This window comes from Hippoglossus hippoglossus, chromosome 7 (assembly GCF_009819705.1).
Source record: "Hippoglossus hippoglossus isolate fHipHip1 chromosome 7, fHipHip1.pri, whole genome shotgun sequence".
Taxonomy (NCBI): domain Eukaryota; kingdom Metazoa; phylum Chordata; class Actinopteri; order Pleuronectiformes; family Pleuronectidae; genus Hippoglossus; species Hippoglossus hippoglossus.
In genome coordinates, this window is record NC_047157.1 from 6,696,092 (window position 1) to 6,716,653 (window position 20,562).

Here is a 20,562-nt window from a genome sequence, read left to right on the forward strand (position 1 = left end):
TGTATTAACACATTGTTGAGAATATGTAAGGGGACATGCAGGGGGAATGATTAGCGGCTGCTAAATCTGACGTGTTTGCTGTGCCACATTTTCTTTTGTTTGAGTCTAATCGGGTTCAGTGTGCAGTGCGAGCATGAGGACAGTCCCACAGGAGAAGGTGGAGCGAAGGACCCCTCCCCAGAACAGGAGTCGGGTATTTTCAATCTATAATCAAAAACTGATTAGTGGCTGTCACTATAAAGATAAAAGAGCAGAGCTGCCTCGGCCTCTTTACCTTCCCAGCGCTGAGCAGAGTGGATCACTGGACGGACTGGAGGCCGCTGGTCCAGGTAACCGGACCTGGAGAGTTTCTGTGAGACAAGGAAAATAATCCTTGTTCTTTTAGGAATAGCTTCATCAACCACAAAGAGCTCCTCCTCCTCAGCGTGGATTCAGCTGATGTAAAGATGTAACATTCAGTGATTCTCTAAATTCACACAGGATTATTACAGTTGTCTTGATATATTCTGTAGCCATTAAAATGCTTAACATGTTCACTTAAATGATCATAAATACAGTTGATGTTGCCTCATAATAGAAATACTGCACTGGGGTTGTATGTCTCCACAAACCAGTGCAGCTTCACATAAGGTCACTGTGACCTTTGACCACCAAAATCAAATCAGTTCATCCTTGAGTCCAAGAATGGGACATACAGACGGACAGTGCAAAATACATAATGCCTCCAGCCACTGGCCGTCATCAGCACAGAGGCATTAATAGACTTTATAAATGAATTATAACTATTAGAATTGTAATCTGATCTGGAATAATATGCAATAAACTACTAATGATGATGCATATTTGGATATAGCCCTTGTTTAGGGGTTTGGAGCGATTGATCATTCACAACAGTACAAGAGTCAGAGTGGAACTTTACCTAAAATAAATACATGTCACAAATATTCTTTCAGACACTAATGAACTTGAAATAATTTAATTTTTGCTTCATAAAAGTAGAGAACGACCACTTTTGTGCCAAAGAACATAGACGTGGTCAACTGGTTGTCTTGGCGATACAGATTTACAAGGTAACATATTCCACATGTTAACATAAAATAAGTAAAATTTCTGCATAAAGTTTAAATAGCGTTTTAATTTAAAACAAATCTTTTCCCAGACTCAGTTTTTATATTAAATAATGTAGAACTGTGTTTTTTGGATTGTCCGTGTCCAGGAAACGTTCAAAGACGATGCTTCAAACTACAAACACGGCTGCTGCAAACCGTTCTGTCCATTGCTCTGAATCTGCTCCAGTGCAACGCTGCCATGTTCCATTCCGTCATCGTCCTCCTCCTCTTCTCTTTCTGTCTGTGCTTCGATGGTGGTGAGAGACATGGCAGCCTGACAACCCTCGTCAGTCCTCTCCTCATCATCCTCCTCCTCCTCCTCATCATCCTCATCCTCCTCCTCCTCCTCCTCCTCATCCTCCTCCTCCTCATCGTGTCTTTCCACCTGCTCGTCGCTGTCCTTTAAGCTTCCATCTTCTTCCTCTTCTTCGTCGTCGTCCTCATCCTCGTCCTCGTCGTCTTCGTCTCCCCCAGCATCGCCTGGCCTCTCCACATCTGTTAGGAACCCACTACACCTCCCATCATCCTCCTCGTCCTTCTCCTCCTCCATCGACGCTCCTCCGAGCTCGCCTCCCTCTGCCTCTCCGGCCCCTCCTTCGCTTCCTGTCCCGTTCCCCGCCGCCGGACATTTGTGATCCCTGTAGTAGCTGTGCCTGGTGAAGCCCTTGTTGCAGGTGGAGCATCTGAAGCGGTAGTTGTCGGTGTGGGACTGCTGGTGCTCGAGCATGTGAGCCCGGCGGCTGAACGCCTTTTGACAGAAGAGACACTTGTAGGGTTTGATACCTGGAGAAGAGGAGTTTATACGAATAAAGAGGGTTAACCTACACTGGAAAAGATTTTTTTTTTTTTACTTATTTCACACTATCAGGTTGATTCAACTCTTGTAATGTAGGTTGTGTATGCGTTTTGCCTAAAACGGTTATAAAACTGCATTCACAGGAGTAAACTGGACTTGTGTTCCTGGAGTCAATGAGGCTACATCCATACAACAAGGTTTTCATTTGAAAACGCATCAACTCTTCTACATATAGGGCGTCCTCACTACTCCAGCTAAAACTGAAAAGTTGGAAAACACTGCTGGACCCATTTTAGTTTGAAAACTCCAGGAGATGTTTGGAAACAATGATGGAGACCCACACAGCTGATTGGGTCTTTTCTTGTCATGATGCAGCGTATTCATCAGGCTCCTATCGCATTTAACTGTTGTGCAGTTACATTTTGCATTTGATTTTTTGCCATTGCTACTCCTGGTTTGTAGCTTAGCTCTTTCTGCGAATAACCAAATATTTCCTGTTTACACTGGGATGCTCAGTGGTCATGTGATGTGCATTTGTAGGCTTGTTGGTATGGACACATATATACAAAACGCTTGTGTAGACAGATAATTTTAGAATGTAGTAGTAATAGTAGTAGTAGTAGTATGGATGTATCCTCTGTTTAAGTGTAAATAATTAGCAGCTTTATTCACTCACCAGAGTGTGACAGAATATGAGCTTTGAGTTTGTCTGGTCTGTTGAATTCTTTGGTGCAGCCAACATGTGTTCTGGTGAGAGAGCACAAACGTTAGTACGACATTTAATGGAAAAGCCTGTTATTAAAGTAAGACGGTCTGAAACAAAAACAAAACAGGGACACACGTGAGGAGGAAAAGGCAGAACAGACAGATGTAGGAAAAGTTTAAAAAGGCGGAGAGAGGATTGAGTTAAACAAGAGCGACTGTTTCCGTGACTTCACCTGAAGGGACACTTGTATTTCTTGAAAGGTTCGTGGATGAGCATGTGTCGCTTCACTTTGTCCTTCCTGTTGAACGTGGCCTCACAGAGGGAGCACTTGTACGGCTTCTCACCTGGGAAATGGAGGAGATCTGCTGTGATGAATGATTTATACAGACACACTTAAGAATATTTGATGTACAAATGATGACAAACTGCGAAATTCATCAACTTACTATTATATTAACTATAAGTAAGTACATTTTTCATATATTTTCACTTTTACTCTACTACATTTTTTACAAAGCATTACTTTACATGGTCAGTTTTTGTAATTCAAAAGTAATCAATCATGAGAGGGGAACTGGTCCCCTGATCCAATCAGAGTGAGAAGGTAACATTAGGCCCCGCCTCTCCATCAGTTGTGAGGAATAACTACTGTAAAATGGATTCGGAAGAGGCCGAGAATCAGGGATAATGCTGTAGTAGAGCTTTGCATTGGGGGGTAAGCTACACTGAGCAAGTACTTCAATACTTCAAGTGCATTTAAAAAACGTACTTCCTTTTACTGAAGTAGAGTGTCCATTTATTCATTTAAAGTAGAATGTTTGCGTACTTCCTCCACCACTGATTTTAACACTTGGTCCTTGTTACTGAGCAGAACTGGCCTGAGCAGCCAATGAGGCCACAGTGTTTACACACACTAACACTAGTGTTACCTGCCAACACTTATCAACACACAATCTACTGCAATGTAACATTAACTATAGCAACACATCTGCCCCTGTTTGAGCTCAGTAACTAAGAAAATGTGTTCCTACAAATGAATGTGACGTTTATTTCCAACCTGAGTGAATACGAGTGTGGAGTTTGAGGTAGTGCTCCGTCTTGAAGGCCTTTTTACAGATCTGACACTTGAACCTCCCGCCAGCGCCGTGAGTGGGGAGGTGGCGTCGGAAGTACCTTTCACACGGAAACACCTGACGGCCGCAGAGAGAGCAGATCAGATCAGACACTACACTGGGATTTGTATAGTTTGTGTTTGTTCACATCAGTGTGTGTTGTACCTTCTGACAGTGTGGGCAGGGGAAGTTGTGTGAGGCGGTCATTAGATGTTGTTCCAGTGCCTCCTGGGTAGAATATCTGCTTTGACACTTCACACACCTGAGGTGAAAGACAAAAACAAAGAGAAGCGTGGTGGGTTTAGTTGAGATTAATAATGATTTATTGTAGCAACCGACCACATTCACATACAAACAGACATTTTTCGATAAAAGGTAAAGACAGCTGGGCGCGGTACCTTTGAGTAGATGTTACTCCCCCAGGGGTAAAACGTGTGAATTCCCTGTGTTCTGCTATAACTGATATGGAATCAATAGTTATGGATGAGTGGTTGAGCTGACCTGTAGATGGTGGTTTCTTTGCGTGTGTTCTGCTGTGGGCAGAAGCAGTGGGAGTACTGGTGGACCCCCAGTTCAAACAGCGAGGGGAACACTTTGCTGCAGAGGTGGCAGCGGTAGGTCAGCTGCTCCTGGTGCGTCCTGATGTGCTCCAAGAACTGATCCAGCTTCTGGAAAGTCTGCGAGCAGGACTTTAACACGCACTTGTAAACCTGCAGGGAAGCAAACACAAAGTACAGTTCACTGAACCAGTTTTTCCTGGATGTTTTCTATCGTTTACTCCCACCAGTAACCAAGACATGTGTAATTCACTTTACTGCCCACCAGTTCAGAATGCCTACCCCCACCATGTACTTTTACACCTTCCTGTCGGCCACTGCTTTCTATACGACTGAAAGGAAACCTGCAGATACATGAAACGACTGAACTGGACATTTTCCAGACAATAACGATAATGAATGAGTTTAAGTGTATGAACATGTGGATGTGGGGACAGAGATCATCTGAAGTCAGCAGCTTCCTGTAGTTAACAGGCTGCTGTTTAGCACGCCCAGTGTAAGTGGTCACGTGATCTGCGTTTTCAGGTGTGTTAGTATGGACAGGGTTTAAAACTGATTCAGAGCCAGAAACGCTTGTGTGGACAGATCATAACAGTACAGATGTAACTATACAGTACATGACTGTCAGAAACAGAGGCAGCCTATTTACCCTCTGACCACTCGCCACAAACACCACACATGCACTCACCTGCTCCCCCTTGTGCAGGGTCAGGTGGGACTTGAGCTGGAAGTAGGTCTTGAACTTGCTGGCGCAGAACTGGCACTGGTAGGAGCTGTCAATCACCACGATCTGTTTGGTCTGAGCTTGGCACTGTTGGATCTGGTCGGACTGCGTCTGCATCTGAGCCTGAGTGTGCCCGTTCCGTGCCGCCTCCCCCCGGCAGCCCTCCGGATCGGCCCGGGCCTCAGGCACACTCTCCTCCAGATCCACTGGAGCTTCTGTGATCAATCATCGTATTGACATTGAGATGCTGGAGCCACAGATCTGACACAATCACCTATAGCTGCTTCAGGAACTGTGTGTTTCAGGTTCATCCTCACTCATCATCCTTCATCTAATCTGAACTGTGTGATCGTGCTGAGAAGCTCCACAGCTTTTAGTGATATATATAGCAATATAATGTTACACAGCGTATGATTTAACTGATGTTACCTGTTTGTGCCGCCTCTTCCTCTGCTTGTGTTTGACACGGCGTCTGTTGCTGAGGCCCCTCCTCCTCCTGCTCCCCTCGCTGCTGCTCCCCGCCCCTCTCCTGCTCACTGGACGACACCGGCACCACCTTCACTGTGACGGGTAACCTGGACACCGTGCTGGCCACGCCCATAGGCCACACCTGCAGGGGGAGGACAGCTTCTGTTACAGAGGAATCTCTTCATGGCTAATAATCAAAGTGTTTTCTAAACCAGATACTGCTGCATATTCCACTGAGTCAACAGCTGTGTCAGTGACAGTTCATTACATTTGAAAGGAGAGTATAACTCACACACTATACTGCAGGTATTCTTTCGGGTGTGCAGAATTAGTGCATAAGGTTAAAGAAACTGTCAGGGCTGTGCGAACCTTGTGTGTCTGCATGTGTTTCTTCACGTTCGACTTTTGGGCGAAGGCTCGGCCGCAGACGATGCACTGGAAGGGTTTCTCTCCGGTGTGGCTGGAAAAGGAAAATGACAATAAGTCACTAAGTCGTCAGTAGAACAAGGACGTCTGTTCTTAGATGTTGGCCAGTAACTCACCTTCTGATGTGCTGCTGAAGGTCAAAGTTTTTCGAGAAGATTTTGTCACAGAAGTTACACTTCAACTTCGGACCCTTTCCCTTCAGCTGCTCTGCTGTGGAGGGACATTTATTGACTGAATATGTATCATGTGATCCTTTTCAAAATCATTGTCTTGATATGCAGTATCATTGATTAATAACTTTCAGTTTAAAACTGATCAGTATTTATTCATCTTGAATAGTTTTGACAGAAGTCAGAACAGAACAAACAAAAGAATTCATTACTCTTTTGGTGGAAGCTGTGACACGAGCAGCAGTAGATTAAAAAAATTGTATTGAGATGTGTTGAGTATTTTGGGCAGATTGAAGAAAATAAGATACTGAGATTTCAAGAATAAAGTCTTAACATTGCGAGAATAAAGTTGTGATTTAATGAGAAGGTTTTTTTTCTATCGTGATGCTTTTGTCTTTTGGTCAAATGTAAGTTTAGGCAACAGAACCTGTGAACAGCTTTGGTGCAAAAGAACCATTATCAGCATTTCATTCCCTCACAGACCTGTTGCTTCGTCGGGGCTCTTCTTGCTGCACCTGGGCCGTTTGGGAATGATGACCTTTTCAAAGTCGGCCAGCTCCGTCAGGTTGCTGGTGATGCTGCACGTCTTGGTTTTGGTGCACTGTTTCCCGGGGCTGTAGACGGGAGGGGTGGTGAATGACTGACTCTCTACACACTGACTGGGCACCTGGGGGATGGACACACACACACAAACACACTCTTTGTACTATATTGTTTTTAAACACATTTATTGTTTTAAATTTAATTCCTGCAGAACTTTTTACTTTTGATTTTCTTGTGCATGACAAGTAGTGTTGAGGGATGCAAAGCAAACAGCCGACTTTACTCACTTGCACAGGATGGAAAGGCTGCAGACCCAGGGTGTGGATCTCTGCACCACCAACTCCGGCCATGTGAGGCAGTGTGCTGTACACCTGGACCACTGAGTTGCTGTGGCTCGCTGCGACTTGAGAGGAGAGCGGCTGCTGGGCGGACTGGCCGGCCGGCAGCGGGTGGGCCGGTGTTTGGCCAGGGGGGAGCGGGTGGGAGGACTGAGGCTGTTGCTGCTGATGATGATGATGATGATGGTGGTGATGGTGCTGAAGGTAAGATACTCCAGCTGTGTGCATGCTCAGGTTACTCTGTGAAATAAACAGATTTGAAGAGAGATCAGCATTAGTGAATTATTTCAGATTTATTCTATATTCAGACTCAAAACGGACATTTTCAGTTAAATAGAAAGTAGGGCGGCACAATTCATGTTAAAGTCATATTGCGACTATTGTGGACAATATGGTGATATATGACACAAATTGTGTTTTGAGTATGAGTGCTTGGTTATTAAAGAAAATTCACAGATTACTTAACTTTTGTTCAAGTATATTTCTGAAAAATACTTCTCTTGAACTTAAACATACAAACTTATAAACTTCAAAAATGACTAAATAATAATCTCTTTCAAAATAAAGGCATTTGCGTAAATGTCAGTATTTTAATAGAATAATTAAATGAAATTAATTAATAAATAAATTAAAAAAATTAAAAAAGTGAGACCTTTTGAATGCCCAAACAAACAAGACCATTTAAGCACAGTGTAACAAAACATTTGTCATGCAGTTACAAATGAACAGTGAGAGATGTTTATATTTGTACAGACTGTCTGTTTGTTCATAGGAGTGAACACTGAGTATAGAGCAGAGCGATGTTTGCAGAATGAGCTGTGAGGAGCGAGTGTGGTTCGTAGTGAGTGGACTTGACTGGTGCGTTATAGGGTTAAAACAATGTGTAATGTCGCCCCCTGCTGTTTACCTGTATAGGCGTCTGCATGGTGGCCATGGGCTGGTCGATGGAGGTGAAGGCTGAGATGGCTGACATGAGAACGTCATCACTGACCAACACGTTGCCTTGGACCAGGGTGTGTGTTAGAGGCGAGGGAGGGACTGTGATGTAGGTGGAAATCTGGTGTATGAAAGAACAGTAATACACAAACATCGAATACAAGTTTAATGTCTTGATACTGAAACGATACAATCCAGTATATCTTCATTATTTATTTTCAGAGCACAGCGTCTTTAAGCAGCTTCAGCGACGACTTAGTTTTTAACTCTTTAGAAATTCTTGTTTTGATATTTTCTGTCACTATCGACATCTTTTCATTATTTGTTTCCTCTACCAGTTATTTATTTTTTGCCTTCACTAACTGATCCATGTAATGAAACATGTCTACCCTCACCTGTCTGTTGGGAGGGGTCTGTGGTCCAGAGCTGATTGAGGGGACAGCTGAGTAGGCGTTGGTGGAGGCCAAGGACACTGTGGACAGGGAGGGGGCGCTAGACTGGCACTGCTCCCTCTTGTGTGTCATGAAGGCTGGCAGAGAGTTGAACTGTTTCTTACACTTCCCGCACAGGAACACGTCCTCGTCGTCTGCAGTAAGGACAAACGCCGAGAGATTGAGGCCAACACAACAGGAAACGATGGAGATGGAGAGACACATCTACACTGCAATACAACGCAGTCATAACCTCCAGTATTTACATAAAGAATGTCAGTTTTGATAATATCCACCTATGGTCATGAGCTCTGGGGAGTGACCGAGAGAACAAGGTTGCAAATACAAGTGAGAAATGAGTTTTCTCTGTCGGGTGTCTGGGCTCAGCCTTAGAGATAGGGTGAGGAGTTCAGACATCCGGAAAGAGCTCGGGGTAGGACCACTGCTCCTCCATGTCGACAGGGGACAGTTGAGGGGGTTTGGGCATCTAGTCAAGAGGCCTCCAGGGTGCCTTCCTTTGGAGGTTTACTGGGTACACCCAACCGTGAAGAGACCCTGGGATAGACCCAGAACTCTAATATTTGACCGTCTGATGTCACATATATTGTATTTGTTGCGCGTACCCATAGACTGGATGGTGGGCGTCCCTGAGACGTTCTGGTTGTTTTGGTCGGGAACTCCGCCTTGGCCGTCCAGCAGAGACTGGACCGCTAACACAGTCTGGTTGTCCATCCCTGAAGAGGACAAGGAAGAAGAAGATGATGGCGGAGGAACAGAGAAACAAACCCACACAGGTCTGACAGTATAAGTGTAGTTAGGTCTCTTTAGGGGCGGCTGTGGATCAGGAGACAGAGCTGTGAGTGGAGTGAGTGACATAGATGCACTGTGAATGAATGTGTCTGAGAATTGGTGAATAGCAAATATTGTACTGTAAAGCACAGTTAATGTAAATATAAATACAGACCATTTACCATGTGAGGGTCTGTGTCAATGAACTAAGAGGGGAGATCAGTGTGTGACCCTGAAGATGATGGAGACACTGAATCTTGTTGAAGGACAAGAAAATGACATTGTGTGATTTAATTGAAGATTGTAAGTTTTGTATAAGGTCATGCAGTCACTGCGACTCTATAGTTATCTTGTAACACATGAGAGGTCACCTGTGTCTTCTGAGCAGGGGCTTACTAGTTAAACCATTAAAAACAAAGAGTGATCTTGCATTTGAAACCATGACTCGGACATTATGGATTCCACTTGCGATTGAAAAGAGGCTAAAAACTCATTTAATGCAAACTGGCCTTTGCCTAGTTTTCCAGATTTTTCTTCTTTCTTTTATGTGTGAGAAAATGTTTTGTCTGTTTCTTATATTTGTGACCTGCTCTATGAAAGGTGCCATTTCAAATCGACTTGATTTATTAGTGAAAGAAAAAGAATAAGAAGGATGACTCAGGAGAATGAAAACAATGGGTCGCTGTGGATCCACACACTATATGTGTATTATACATATATAGTGTGTGTTACCTGATGCAGAGAAACATGGAGTGTGAACAGCAGGAGGAAGCGCACATCATGTCACTGCCTGACTGCGTCACACGATCATCGCAGTCTGTCCATAAGCTCTAACCCACAATCAAGAATCAATCTGTTGGTTTGTTTACAGTACAGACACCCAGCCTGCATGGGATGTTTTGATTGTTGTCCCTCATATTAACGGATTTACGCGGTTTGTGGTGAGTCTCCTGTGCACCAACATTGACCCGGTACATTGGCGTTGATTCAAATATACATTCAGGTTTGATTCTCGCTGCGGTGACGCGGTTAATAAGAAAACATTCCCACCTTCAAGCACTTCAAATATTGCCTGCGCCATCTTGTCGCTCTCCTGCTGCGCGATAGGCGCTCGATTAGCAGAGGCTGCCGGTTCACGTGCACCGCCAATAGAACGTAAATATATCCAGCTGAGAGGAAACAACGATGAAGACGAGTAAAGCCACGAAGAAGACACTTCATCGATCGACATTCACAATACACAGCTGAGGGTGTGGAGATATGAACCAGCTGAACCTACACTGTGTTTGTCTGACGCCTCGACATAGAAGAACTGAAGTTACAGTTTCTCATATAAAAAAACCCATTTAAAACTCAGAAAGAACACAGTAAGATGTGGAGTAGCGTCAAGCTGTGTATTAATAACTTAACATAATCTAATGTAATAAAGCCCATGTCCATAGATGAAGTAAGTTAACAGAATGAAAATGATAGTAGTAATTCCAATTTAACCGTGTAACTTGAACGCATCTTTGAATCGACAACTCTGCGCTCGGTAGAGTAAATGACAGGCGTTTGCACCAATCACAGAGCGTCTCCGCAGCCCGGCGGAAGCTGCTGCTTTCTGCCCAATGGTAGCCCTCCAATAGGCACACGTGCCCGTTTCGCGGTAAAAAAGATTTCGCGCGAAAACCGTCCGAGCCTTGTTTAGATGTAGATCAGCTGGGACAATAACAACAATAACAGCCGAAAACGGGGTCGGGTCGGCGCTTGTCGGACGCGGACCACACCCGGTGTGAACAACCGAAGCACCGGCGGCTGCTCCCCGAGAGGATGCGTGTGTTTTCCGCCGCTTTATCTCCTGTTTGCTCCAGTTTTGTCGGACTGCTTCCTGCGTGCCCCAGACAAAACGAGGGGGTAGACGACCTGCGGCTAATAACTTTGCTAACATGCTAACCTGCCACACAACACCTGAGTAAACCGAGCCGTGGGCTCTCCGCTGGGCTGAGTGGCGCTTTCACACGCGAGCTCTCAACTGGACCTGTGAGACATGGCGACGGCTTGTGTACAGTAGCTATCTTACGTCGATAGCTCACTTCTGGAAAGCTGCGACAAAGTTTGACCAGCCTGTAAAATAAGCGGTCAGCGCACAGGACCCAGCCGGGAGCCGTACAGGTGTGACCCGGAGGCGGCTGCGGGTTGCGGGTGAACTTGTGTCGGTGTGTTGTTGGACAGTAGCTAGCTCGTTAGCCGGGCTGTGGTGGCTGTGAGGAGGGGACAGAGGGGCCGAGGCCTCGCGGCTCTACTGTACTGACAGATGAAAACAAAAGATTAGCACGCTAGCTGCTAACCTCCAGCGTTTATTACCCTCACGGCCAAAGAGCATCTCTTTACCCTGATAGTCACACGAGCCGCTGAGCCTCGAGGCGAAGGCTTAGTGTACATTTAGCAACACTATTTTATTTGCCTAATTTCCTGTTTGGCAGAACATCCTGTCTTTACTGTTACAACACAGACCTGATTTAGCACGTTTCCTGTAAGAGGGATAACTTTGTTGAAGTAGGTTATAATGTGTTTATAGGATGTTTTGTATGAACGGTAGCTGGGGCCCACAGAGAGGAAGCCACCTTGTATAGAGATGTTGGAGCTTCCTGTGATCACCTGCATGAAAACCTCCAGCAGCTTTCACCATCCTTCCCTAAATTCATAGAGCGCAGCCAATGCAAAGCGACGTGGATCCTCTGTCTAACCACCGCATCGCAGTTTGAGTCCAGCACAGGGGGCCACTCGGTGACGCCACTGCCATGTCAGAGACTCTGATCACGGGCCACACGTCCGAGGACCTGTTGGCCGACTTCGAGACGCTGCTGAACTCTGGCAGCATTGACCTGGGCGGGGACCACCAGATAGTGATCATCACCACCCCGGGCACTGAGGGGCTCCACCAGGCCATCGCCCCCACCAGCACAGGGGAGATCCTGCTGTTCGCCACACCCCAGGGCCCAGCTGATGTTGGGGTCCAGGACAAGAGGAGGCCGGCTCTGGGGAGGCCTCCGGTGAGGAGATGGGGGGGGGCAGATGTGGGAGGAAGTGAAAGAATGAGAGGGGAAGTGGTGAAATGAGGTATATATGTATACATATATACATAGCAGAATGCTTGGAAATGTTAACACGGAGCAGACCTGTACACGTCCGTCCACCTGTTGCTTATAGACATTTAGTTTTGCTCTTGGTTCATCATTATACTAACATGTAGTTTATAGTTATGCATGAGGTGGTGTTTTGAAGTCTGTGCATTTGGATCCGTTTAGGTAAAGAGGAAGTTGGACCTGGATAGTGACCATCAGTATGTCAGCACCACTCGGGCGTCCATTGGCCAAGCACCACCCTCAACACCTGCCCCTCCCAGAGGTACACACACACACACACACAGACACAGACACACCAGAGTGTGGCTTGGGTCACAACCTTAACCTGACCAAACCCGAAAGAAAATAAGCTGACCCTTGACAGGTGTTCTATTTTCTTTGTGTGTCTGCACCTGGCACGAATTGGATGTTTCCCCAATTACAGGCACGTATTGCACTTATTGTAAGTCGCTTTGGATAAAAGCATCAGCTAAATGTAATGTAATTAGTCCACCCACCATGAATGAATATAATTTCAAAGTTTTTTGTACTCGACCCCACTAGTCCCAACAGCCTCGGGCCATGTATCCCCACTGTAACACACTCGCACAGCTCAACAGCTCTGTGAGTGAATGCTCCATCCATCCTCCATCCCTCCCTCCCTCCCTCCCTCCCTCCCTCCCTCCCTCCCCACTGACTTCTTTTAATTGTTGTCCAAACATAAGGTCAGAAATGTGAATGTTTGCTTTTTCGGGTTACACTGTACTTCATGCACCAAAAGGCAACAATGAGCTGGACATTAAAAGAGTGTAGTGCTGCGGCTAGCGATTCATTTCAGTATCAATTAATCTGTAGAATAAATCTTCAATTAATGGTCGATGGAGCTTTAGAAAACAGCTAAAAATAATAACTCCTAGAGCACATGGGGAAAATGAAGGAAAAATCGTATTTTTGCTTTAAAAAACAATAATTTTATTATTAAAGAAATTGGTGGTTAATTTTCTTTTGATTGACTAATTGCTGCAGCTTTAAAAAGTGCGTGGTATCACAATAATTAACTGACATAAGCAAAGACCTCTGGTCAGTTCACCAATGATGCGATGTAGTTTCTAATTAATCAGATTAGCACAGGTCATATAGCATATGTAACTGTCCTCTGTGAAAAGGCTTGTCGTGGTTCACTGAGACAGACCCGGGTCCGGTTGTTTAAAAACGTATCTGGAACAAAATAATCCTGATTTGGAAATCCCACAATTTTCCAGTTCCTCGAACTACAACGGAGAAGTCGCGGTATGACACTTCTTTGAATTTGACCACCAAGCGCTTTCTGAGCCTGTTGTCCCAGTCAGTTGACGGCGTGGTGGATCTGAACTGGGCCTCTCAGGTCCTGGACGTCCAGAAGAGACGCATCTACGACATAACCAACGTCCTGGAGGGAATCCAGCTCATCTCCAAGAAATCCAAGAACAACATCCAATGGCTGTGAGTGTAAAACAAGCCTGTTATTTAAAGTAATGCTACCGTCAGGCAGCGGAAGAAGAGATAATTATGTTCACACCAAAGTCCTGTATTACTACGATAAAATACTGCGGCTGGTATTTGTGTTTAGAGTTTTCTGTGCCCTCTTCACCTGCAGTGGCAACCGAATCGATGCAACGTTGGTTTCCCGCCATAAGGAGTTGCAGCAGGAGGTGTGTGACCTCACTGAGGCCGAGGAGCAGCTGGACCAGCTTATTTCCAAATGCAACCTGCAGCTCCGGCTGCTCACAGAGGACCCACAGAACAAGAAATATCCTTTTAATCTCGATGACCCATGATGGGATGAATGCAACGTGATTTCAGCAGCACCAGTGAAGCCTGATCGAATGTCCCGGGGTCATAAACTTTTTTGACCCAAAGGTCTCTGGTCCAATCCACGGCAGTCCAGACAAATCTGTCACTGAAAGAAAGAGGTGGACATTGTACTTGAGTTAGGGACTCAAAGTTTACCAGCCACGATGGAATCGTAGCTGCTCAGTGACGAGTAGAGGAGGCTGGTCTGCCAGTGTTGTGTTCTGTTGTGTCTGTTCTTGTTCATATATTTAGCCCTGGACAACATCTTAGTTTTCTCATTCCCTTGCAGCTGTGTTGTCCTTAACTGTTGTGTTCATCACGTTGGGCTATGTGCGCTGCCAGGACTTGAGGAAGTCATTTGATTCCCCAGACCAGCTGGTGATGGTGATCAGAGCTCCACCTGAGACCCAGATGCAAGTTTCAGAACCCAGCGAGGTACGGGCCTAATAAAAGTTGAACCCATTGAGACCTATGGCTACGCTCACACGGCGGGCTCAGGTGGCCAGAATCTAGCCAGGGCTTGCACTGTGAACATCCTCTTAGATGCTGAGTAGAAACACACCCAAAAACCTAAGTGTTGTCTGAAAACAACACCTAAAACCTGAGGGTTTTATGAAGAGCAGACAGAATTGCCAATGTTTACAAAAACTTTTAACTTCCCGGCCTTTGAAGCAGATAGTGATTAGAAATTCAAAACACATTTGATACTGTAAACATTTGGCTTTAATTGAAAGTCATTACATTTTCCCTATACTTTGTAAATTGTGTTTTAAAAAACCAACAAACCCAGCATATTCAGGGAGATCCCCCTTTCCTTTCAAACATGTCTCGTACTGACCGAGTCTTAGTCAGTGGATCTGCAGGAACATCATCTGGGTCTCAATCTCCTTCATTGTTGTTTTCATTTTCAGCGTTCAGCTGTACTCTGCTGAAATATTGCTCCCCTTGATAAGTTTGCCAAACTATGTCTAAAACACTACTTTGAAAACATTTTTGCCCACTAAAAGCGCTAAAAAAACTACATTTCCCATTATGCATTTCACCTTTCCCCACACGTATTTCAGTGAATCCCGATGCATTTCATCAATCACATGTCTTTCAAATGATGATACCATATAAAATGCAAACACATCTCATCCAGCTTCAAACAGAGAAGCACTCAAACATCGCTCTTAGTCATAAAGGTGTATACACTCGTATAGAGCATCAGGTCTGAATGGGTGAAATCACACTCATATTTATTTAAATATATTTGTTTCAAGATTATGAGGTTTTGACTTGACGGTGTGTGTTTGTCAACATCCCTCAGGGTTACCAGGTGTCACTGAAGAGCACGCACGGTCCAATCGACGTCTTCCTCTGTCCAGACGACAGCTCTGGCGTGTGTAGCCCCATGACAGGAAGTAGTCCCACAAAACCCAACGCTGACCCCTCCCTGGTCCCGCCTCACACACAACCCACAGACCAATCCCTATCCACAAACTCTCTGGAGGTGGGTTTATCGTCCCCAGTGTCGACGTCTTCCACAGTGACAGCAGTCTCCCAGCAGGACCCCTCATCACTGGTGTTAGGTGGAGACACGGGTGAGTATTCACATTTTTCCGTGACATGCACAAGGCAGCGGGAGATTCTCTGCTCAGACACGTCCACAACAGTAACCAATTATCTGCGGGATTCAGGTGAGGTGTGGTGCAGAGGCCTGATGCATGGAAGCATGTGAAAACAAAAATAGGACAAGAATAGAACCCTGTGGTACCTCACACGTCAGTGGAGATGACGATGAATTATGATTACCAATAGAGACACAACATTCTCTATCTGACTTAAACCATTTAAGGTCAGCTCGTAATATATCAACACAATGATTTAATCTATTGAGAAGGATGTTTTGATCGACAGTGTAACTAGCGGCACTGAGGATGAGCAGCAGTAAAATATAGCTCTCACCAGTGTCAGAACTCATCAGTAAATCATCTGTGTCCTTAATGACAGCTGTTTCAAAACTGTCGCTTGTGAACCCAGACTAGAACTAGCTTAGTAGAATATGAGAATGTTGAATCACAGATGGGTGTGGGTGTTGGCTAAATCTTAATGTCACAGGCCATAATGCAATACGGGTATTACTAATATTCTTAAGAAGGCTTTTGTTTTGTTCTTGTTGTAAGTGTTGAAGCCATGAAGGTGACACACCTGACTTGAATGCAGTAACATCTCTGCTCTCCCTGGTATGACATGTCAAAAATGTCTGCTGTGAAAAAGGCCTTAATGAAAATAATCTCTCATTTGTACTTTTTCAAATACAAAACCAGAAGGGCGATCACAGAGCTTTAAAGAAAGTGAAAAGAAAATTCCTGGCTCTGTCAATTTATCCGGATCACTCTAAAATGTAAAGGGTTATTCCTCCGGTCATGCACCACTACTCTACAGATTCCCATGACATTTTGTGGAAGGGTAGGTCATGCCCCAGCTGCAGTTTTTGCTAACTAACAAACTCAGTTGAAAAGATGACTTCTTTGGTGCAAGTAATGAAGACGATGAACTTAATAAATCTGTTATTTACTGAAATAACTAATTGATTGGTTTGGACTGAAGGACAAGTTGATTAAACATAAAAAAATCTGAGGCCAATTTATTATCTTCAATCATTTTGGTTTGATGAAATATTAGGTTTAGCACTGCACACGACCAGTCCCATCTGTGGAGTCATTGGTATAGTTGTCTCTTTGTAAGACATAATATAAATATATGTATATGTACATATATGCATATTTTTCACATCTTACTTTGTGTGACAGAATCGCTACTGGGAGGTGATCCGTTCTCCAGCCTCGGAGACATGCCCGACTTTGACCTCTCACCCCTCTCTTCCTCGGACTTCCTGAACGGAGAAGGCCTCCCTCTCCCATTGGACGGTTTCATCAACCTGTCCCCCCCTCACAGTCATGATTACCATTTTGGTCTGGAGGACCACGAAGGCATCAGTGAACTGTTTGACTGTGACTTCGGTGACCTGTCACAGGTTTTGGGGGACAGTTAGATGAAAAAGGAGGAGGAGAAACGTGGCGAAATAATTCAAAATTTAGGACATTATCCTCTGTCCCCTGCGGCTTCTAAAGGAAGGATGGAAACCAACCTTTTATGGATGAATATTTGTAAAAAAAAAAATGAATGTTAATGTTTTAATTGTGGGGGGAACGGAAATAATTTGCACAGCAATTGCCTGTGATCCCTAAAATTACACAATCTTGAAGTCCCCCAAATTATGCAGCACATTATTAGCAGTTCTCTTTGGCCATTTAAACATTTTAGACCAAGACTTCAGCTTTAGAATAGCTATTTAAATTATTTATATGAATGTTATTTTGATACTTTGTACCAAGTGAGGTTTTTGTTGTTATTGATAGTGTTTTATCCAAGTGGATTGTGCAGGTGTTTGTGTATGATTGAGTATGGATTCATTCGGGCTGGTTTCCTTAACACGAATTAACTACAACTCATAAGGCTGGTTTCTTACACGGCTGCGCCTGGTGTGTTTTCAGTGGGAAAAGTTTGCATCCCACAGCTTTAGACTGTTTTTAATAAACAAAAAAAATATTTTGTGTGTGAAACACTGCAATCCTGAAAAACTGGATCCACTAACGTCTCTGTAACTGACAATTAAATCCCAGGCCCAAGATTTCCACAGTCTCTCTGTAATAAATGACTGATGGTCTCGTTCCATTCTGCCTTCGGTGGATTTGAACTCATTTACAGTGGGCTAAACGCTCACTTAGAGCTAAGATGCTTTTGGAGAACTGGACCTCTCAATCCTTCTACATGTAAATGCTTACATTACGTTTTCAACAGTGGTAATTTTACTTCATTAGAAACCTTTCACGTTGCCTCAATCAAAAGCCATTTTAGAGAATCAAAACAACAATGTTTGACAAATAATTAGGTCCTGTAGGATAAATAAGGAATTAATATTCATGTGTAGGAAACCAGGTGATGATAGACTGCTGCAGTTATGCTAGCGGGTAAAAACTAATACTGAATATATTGTTCTCTATTAGTTAGCTAGGCGTTTAGCCATAGTCTCAGGTGTTCAGAGCAGAGCAAAGTCTTAAATCAAATGTTTGTGATGCAACATGAGAGTGACCGTTTTAGATGTTTCATGGGTGATGCGTAGGTTGACAGTAGATTTTCACAGGTTTAGAAAATGTATGACGTGGGTGATCAGTTCAGGAAGTTAATATTCATGCCTTAAGTCATCATCCCATATACCAAGTAAAGGGATGCACATCTTGTCTTGGCCCCAAAACAATCAATTCCTCCTTGTTTTCCTGCTGCAATGGAATCAGGTGTCATCTCCACATGCCACAACACACCCTGGTTGTGTTTCTGTTAAAACCACATTTAAAATTTAGCAGCAATAACCGATGTTTTTACATCAGTGTCAGATGGGAAAACTGTCCTGCTACATGTTGTGTGTTGTAGTTAGAAATGTCTGCATCAAACGTTTTCTTGTTCTGAGTTATGTAAGCTAACATGTTTTTTTGTGTTCCTTGTGTATACGGTTTTAATGTGTGCTGGTTTATGTGTGTGGAAAAAACTAATTGTTTTGTTTAATTTCATATTTATTTAAAAAAAAAGAATTAATAGAAAAAAATGGTACAAAAATTTTCCATTAATTTTCTGGCAGGAAGGGACTGAACCCCCACACTGAAACTTGTTAAATCCAAACAAGTTGTGCTTTTGTAAATGTGTCTATAGTGGTGAGAAGAAGTATTTTGTTTGTAATGTAGCTTCTCTTTAGTCGCACATTTATTTTTCCTGCTCGTGGGGAAAGAAAATTACTGTCTTACCTTATGTTCATTTGCAACCTTTGATTTGGATCATGATGCCAAAAAATCGATGTCCTCTTCATTTACGGCCTTCTCAGTCAGACCAGTTCAAATCATAAATATTGCAGGTTCGGGCTACATAGCTATTCTAAGGTTGTACAGGGATTATCATGTAGCCTGTGTGTGCCTCAGACTGTCGTGTGAATGTGTGAAAAACTTGTAACCAGTCAACCTTTTTTATTTCTTTTGTTTTAATCTTCAGATCTGTGGAAACGTAAAGGTGCTATATGAATGTTTTTGCCATCGCTTCATGGCTAACATTAGCATTAGTAGCTGTTTATTTACCAATCTGCTGATATCGCTGCAAGTTCATCATCAAACTTCATCCCTTTCCATTGTGATCCATTGTGATGGAAAGGGATGAGTCCAGTCCAGATGCTTTTATTTCCTTCTTTTATTGAAGTTATCATGCTAACAGGCTAGCTCCAGCCGGGTCAGCCAACAGTCTGGAGGCAAAAAACACTTGCATATAGCACCTTTTAAAATCCAGCAAACAATTTCAATACGATCTGCCAGATTTCCAGCTGACAGGGTTGGCACAAGCCACTGAAATGTTCTTAGAATTGATCTTTTTATTTCTGTCTGGCCTCCATTAGCGGCTGAGCTGTTCAACGTTGTTCGCCAAAAGTGAGCAGTTTAGGTCGTCCTGTGTGGAAGTCGTGCCATGTTCTGGTTCTCTGCAGGACAAATGCAGTGCCTTGTTAGGGTTAAATATCAATTATTCATTAAATGTTGAATCAGGGTTTGTTTTCTGTGCGATCTTGGCAAAAAAATGCAGTGTTTCGGGGTTATATTTTTTTTTGTGTGTTTGCGTTTGGGGAAAAAAAATCAAGTCAGCATTGCACCTGGGTTGAAATCAAATCACGTTCAGTCCGAATGACCAGAAGGCCAGCTGGATTTTAGGAAATAATGTGTCCGAGTTTTAAGGAATCATGAAATACAACATTTGATCCAGACTGTATAACATTGTCAACACCTATACAAGGTGTTCATTTTATAAGGTGTATGTCCATTTGTTGGACACAGAAATGTCAAAATGAAAGTGAATTGACTCCAACCCTGATATAGTCAAAGTGCTTTTAAGGGAAACTGTGGCTTATCCAGCAACTTCAAAATCAACCACATTTTTTGTTAACAAATGTTTATTATTTGTTGATACATTCTGGGTTTAGAAAAAATACAGGTTTGTACTTGTCAATTATTAATAGCCTCCAATATGCCCTTTTGTATCACCCTTTCTTTGACAAAAATAAAAAGTTAACTATTTTGATTCAACTATTTGCTTGTCTTTCTGTAATACAAAAAAGAAACACCTATGTGTCACTGCAAATTATCCAGCAATTTTCGAAATGAAGGACTGACACTAAACGATATCAAAGCTAGAAATAACGGGACAAAATGCATTTCGAGGTTTTTGCTCGTTTTCCAGCCGTGTTTGTCATAGAGAAGTGAAAAGTATCTCACCTATGCAGCTAGAGGGAGCTTTTTACAAAAGATAGAAAACCAGCTGAGAAACCCAACCAGTCGTTCATCGAATAGTAAATGATCTGTTTTTATTCAGCACTTTCTTAGTCTTGATGAATATTCAAAGCGATTTGCCATTCACCCGTTCACATTCATTCAGTGCGTCTATG

The 20,562-nt window shown here is 43.6% G+C and overlaps 2 protein-coding genes and 1 long non-coding RNA gene across 8 annotated transcripts; 1 reads left to right on the plus strand and 2 right to left on the minus strand.

The window, feature by feature from the left end:
- Window positions 1–897: 897 nt before the first annotated feature.
- On the minus strand, window positions 898–11,199 carry znf341 (zinc finger protein 341). Of its 5 annotated transcripts, none has more exons than XM_034591732.1 (17): window positions 10,156–10,234; window positions 8,940–9,050; window positions 8,281–8,471; window positions 7,857–8,006; window positions 6,899–7,189; window positions 6,552–6,735; window positions 6,015–6,108; window positions 5,842–5,932; window positions 5,434–5,614; window positions 4,969–5,219; window positions 4,225–4,433; window positions 3,889–3,985; window positions 3,669–3,801; window positions 2,844–2,955; window positions 2,582–2,652; window positions 1,468–1,892; window positions 898–1,428 (listed from the first exon to the last, which is right to left on the minus strand). In XM_034591732.1, the coding sequence occupies exons 1-17, from the start codon at window positions 10,184–10,186 to the stop codon at window positions 1,243–1,245; spliced, it is 2,808 nt and encodes a 935-aa protein (XP_034447623.1). In that variant the 5' UTR covers window positions 10,187–10,234; the 3' UTR covers window positions 898–1,242. The 5 variants fall into 5 exon arrangements, with proteins under 5 accessions (XP_034447623.1, XP_034447620.1, XP_034447621.1 ...); XM_034591729.1 differs by having other exon boundaries at window positions 898–1,434; XM_034591730.1 differs by lacking the exon at window positions 10,156–10,234 and adding an exon at window positions 11,181–11,199 and having other exon boundaries at window positions 898–1,892.
- Window positions 10,742–19,488, plus strand: e2f1 (E2F transcription factor 1). Of its 2 annotated transcripts, XM_034591759.1 has the most exons (8): window positions 10,762–11,800; window positions 11,842–12,140; window positions 12,396–12,495; window positions 13,475–13,694; window positions 13,849–14,001; window positions 14,366–14,480; window positions 15,355–15,628; window positions 16,841–19,488. In XM_034591759.1, the coding sequence occupies exons 2-8, from the start codon at window positions 11,889–11,891 to the stop codon at window positions 17,080–17,082; spliced, it is 1,356 nt and encodes a 451-aa protein (XP_034447650.1). In that variant the 5' UTR covers window positions 10,762–11,800; window positions 11,842–11,888; the 3' UTR covers window positions 17,083–19,488. The 2 variants fall into 2 exon arrangements, with proteins under 2 accessions (XP_034447649.1, XP_034447650.1); XM_034591758.1 differs by having other exon boundaries at window positions 10,742–12,140.
- Window positions 19,489–19,729: 241 nt separating this feature from the next.
- Window positions 19,730–20,197, minus strand: LOC117765309. Its single transcript, XR_004614546.1, has 2 exons — window positions 20,065–20,197; window positions 19,730–20,017 (listed from the first exon to the last, which is right to left on the minus strand). It is a non-coding gene; the product is annotated as an uncharacterized LOC117765309 (long non-coding RNA).
- Between the last annotated feature and the right edge of the window lie 365 nt (window positions 20,198–20,562).